Genomic DNA, 2,214 nt, shown 5'->3' on the forward strand with positions numbered 1-2,214 from the left:
TGTGTGTGTGTGTGTGTGTAAGGTTACTATGTCTTTGTTGAACTTCTCATTTTATTTGTGTATTGGTTTGCCAATTTTGTTTAGTAGTCAATACATACTTTCTTGAAGCACACTGAGCTTCTGTTAGATGATTATTTTGATTTCTTCCTCAGGCAGTTCATAGATTTTTATTTCTTTAGAGTCAGTTACTAATGTTTTATTTTGTTCTTTGATAGTGCCATGTTTCCCTGATTATTCATGATCCTTGTGGCCATGCTTGGTATTTTCACTTTTAAAGAAGCTGACACCTATTCAAGCATTTATAGACTGGCTTCAGCAGGGAAAACCCTTCACTGGACAGTTCAGCATTAAATTCTGAGTGGGCTGTCTGGCAAGGTCTTTGGATGGAGTCATCAGGCAGGCTGGTTTTGTGTTTGGATCAACATGTGAGTGAATCTGGAGTCTGGATACATGGCAGCAGCCCTGGAGCATGTATGTGGGGACCAGCTTGGCCCTGGGGCTGGCTGTGAGCTTAGGTTTATGAGAGCCAGCTTTGCACTGGGATGGGCAAGGTTCTGGGTCCATGCTGAAATGAAAAAAGAGACACTACAACTGATACTGTCTACTAAGGAAGGACTAACATGGAACAGCCCTAGTGCCTGGGTCACTGGGGGCAAGCCCAGCATCAGGGTTTACTGGAGTGGACCTGGAACCTGGGTCCAGAGGTGCTGGCTTGGTACATTGGGTTACAGAGGCTGGCCTGGAGCTGGGGTTTACTGAGACTGGCATAGTGTCTAGGGCTTAGGGGCTGGCCTGGTGCTGTGGTTGCCCTTTAGCATGGGGCAGACCTGGAGCCTGGGTCTGTGGGTGCTGGCCTGTACCTGTGGCCATGGAGTCCTTACCTGCAGGCAGATTTCACCGGGATGGGCCTTGTGCTGGGGCCCATGGCAAAGTTGTATGCTGATTTCACTCTCCTTCCCCCTTGCAGAGGGTATCTGTCTCTCATAATGTGCTACCAGGCTTGTGGGAGGCATGATGTGTGTAATGTTTACCCATCCTTCCTACTCTCTTCAATGCATTTTTTTCTTATTTCTGTGCTAAACACAGGTGCTGTAATTTCTCACCTGGATTTCTTAGCTCTTGTGAAGGTATTTTCATACATGGTGCTTGTTTAAATGAACATTTCTGTGAAAGAATGAGTACTAGAAAACTACTACCCCATTTTCAGGTTTAAATTTTAATTCTTTCACTTATTTAATCCTGTTATTCTACCTTTAAAATGGAGATTATTAATTTATATAATTAAATTGTTGAGAAGATTAACGAAGAAAGCATACATAACTTATATATTCCCACAAACCTGGTACATAGCTAGAATTTTGATTCTTTGATCAGTGGAAGCTCTTGAGGTTGACTATGAAGGATACTTAACCAATTCCTCTGTAAGGAAATGATAATGGCCTTAGGAGACCTAAGTTCTGAGACTGGCTCTGAATACGTTTATATGGACACACATTTAGCCTGGGATAGATTAATGTCATTATATAACAAGTCATAAGAAAGATGACAAAGAAATTATATTTGTAGTGATGAGATTCAGGACATACTACCCCAAAATATGGTACCTTGGAATTTGAGAAAACAGCAGAGTGAAGAAGGTCATTTTCACCTTCCCTTCTTTCTCTCCTGAAGCAGGTCTTATGACACACATCTGAGAGGTATTCTCCTTATACCTGGAAGAAAGGAACATCTTTATCTCTAAAGATACTAGGATACAGAAAAGAACCCAAATAAGTGGGCCTTACTAAGTTCCCCCCAGTTTATTGCCATTAGATTTTACTGATTTTGAAACCTAACCATATACATGTTTACTTGTTTCTTTGGGACTCCATTTTGGAAAGTTTCCATGTTACTTAAAACATATTAAATAAATTTATATGCCTTTCTCTTGTTAATATGTCTTTTGCTATAGTATCCTCAACCATGAACCAAGTAATGGGAAAGAAAGTTATTTATCATCCTCTACAGTAGCTATGAAAATGCTGTCTGAGGGTCACATATAAGAACATAGACACACATATTAGGCAGAATGCTTTTGATTACAAGTGATGGAAACTCAAACCAACGTTGTACAAATCAAAAGGGAAATAATGGACTTTTGTACTTGAAAGTCCACAATTGGACCTGACTTTAAGTATAAAAGAACTCAAGGGCTAAAAAGAAATATATTTTTAA

The 2,214-nt window shown here is 40.2% G+C and overlaps 1 protein-coding gene across 1 annotated transcript in view; it reads right to left on the reverse strand.

Annotated features, from left to right (window-relative positions):
• LOC103605719 (transcription initiation factor TFIID subunit 3-like) overlaps window positions 1-1,013 on the reverse strand; it is a gene marked incomplete at its 3' end in the record, with an annotated part of 17,247 nt that extends 16,234 nt beyond the window's left edge. The window contains exon 1 of the mRNA XM_008590346.1: window positions 882-1,013. Within this exon, the coding sequence (XP_008588568.1) occupies window positions 882-1,013 (132 nt within the window). The remainder of the gene's footprint in view (window positions 1-881) is intronic.
• Window positions 1,014-2,214: the final 1,201 nt, after the last annotated feature.

This window comes from Galeopterus variegatus, unplaced genomic scaffold (genome assembly GCF_000696425.1).
Source record: "Galeopterus variegatus unplaced genomic scaffold, G_variegatus-3.0.2 Scaffold6015, whole genome shotgun sequence".
NCBI lineage: Eukaryota > Metazoa > Chordata > Mammalia > Dermoptera > Cynocephalidae > Galeopterus > Galeopterus variegatus.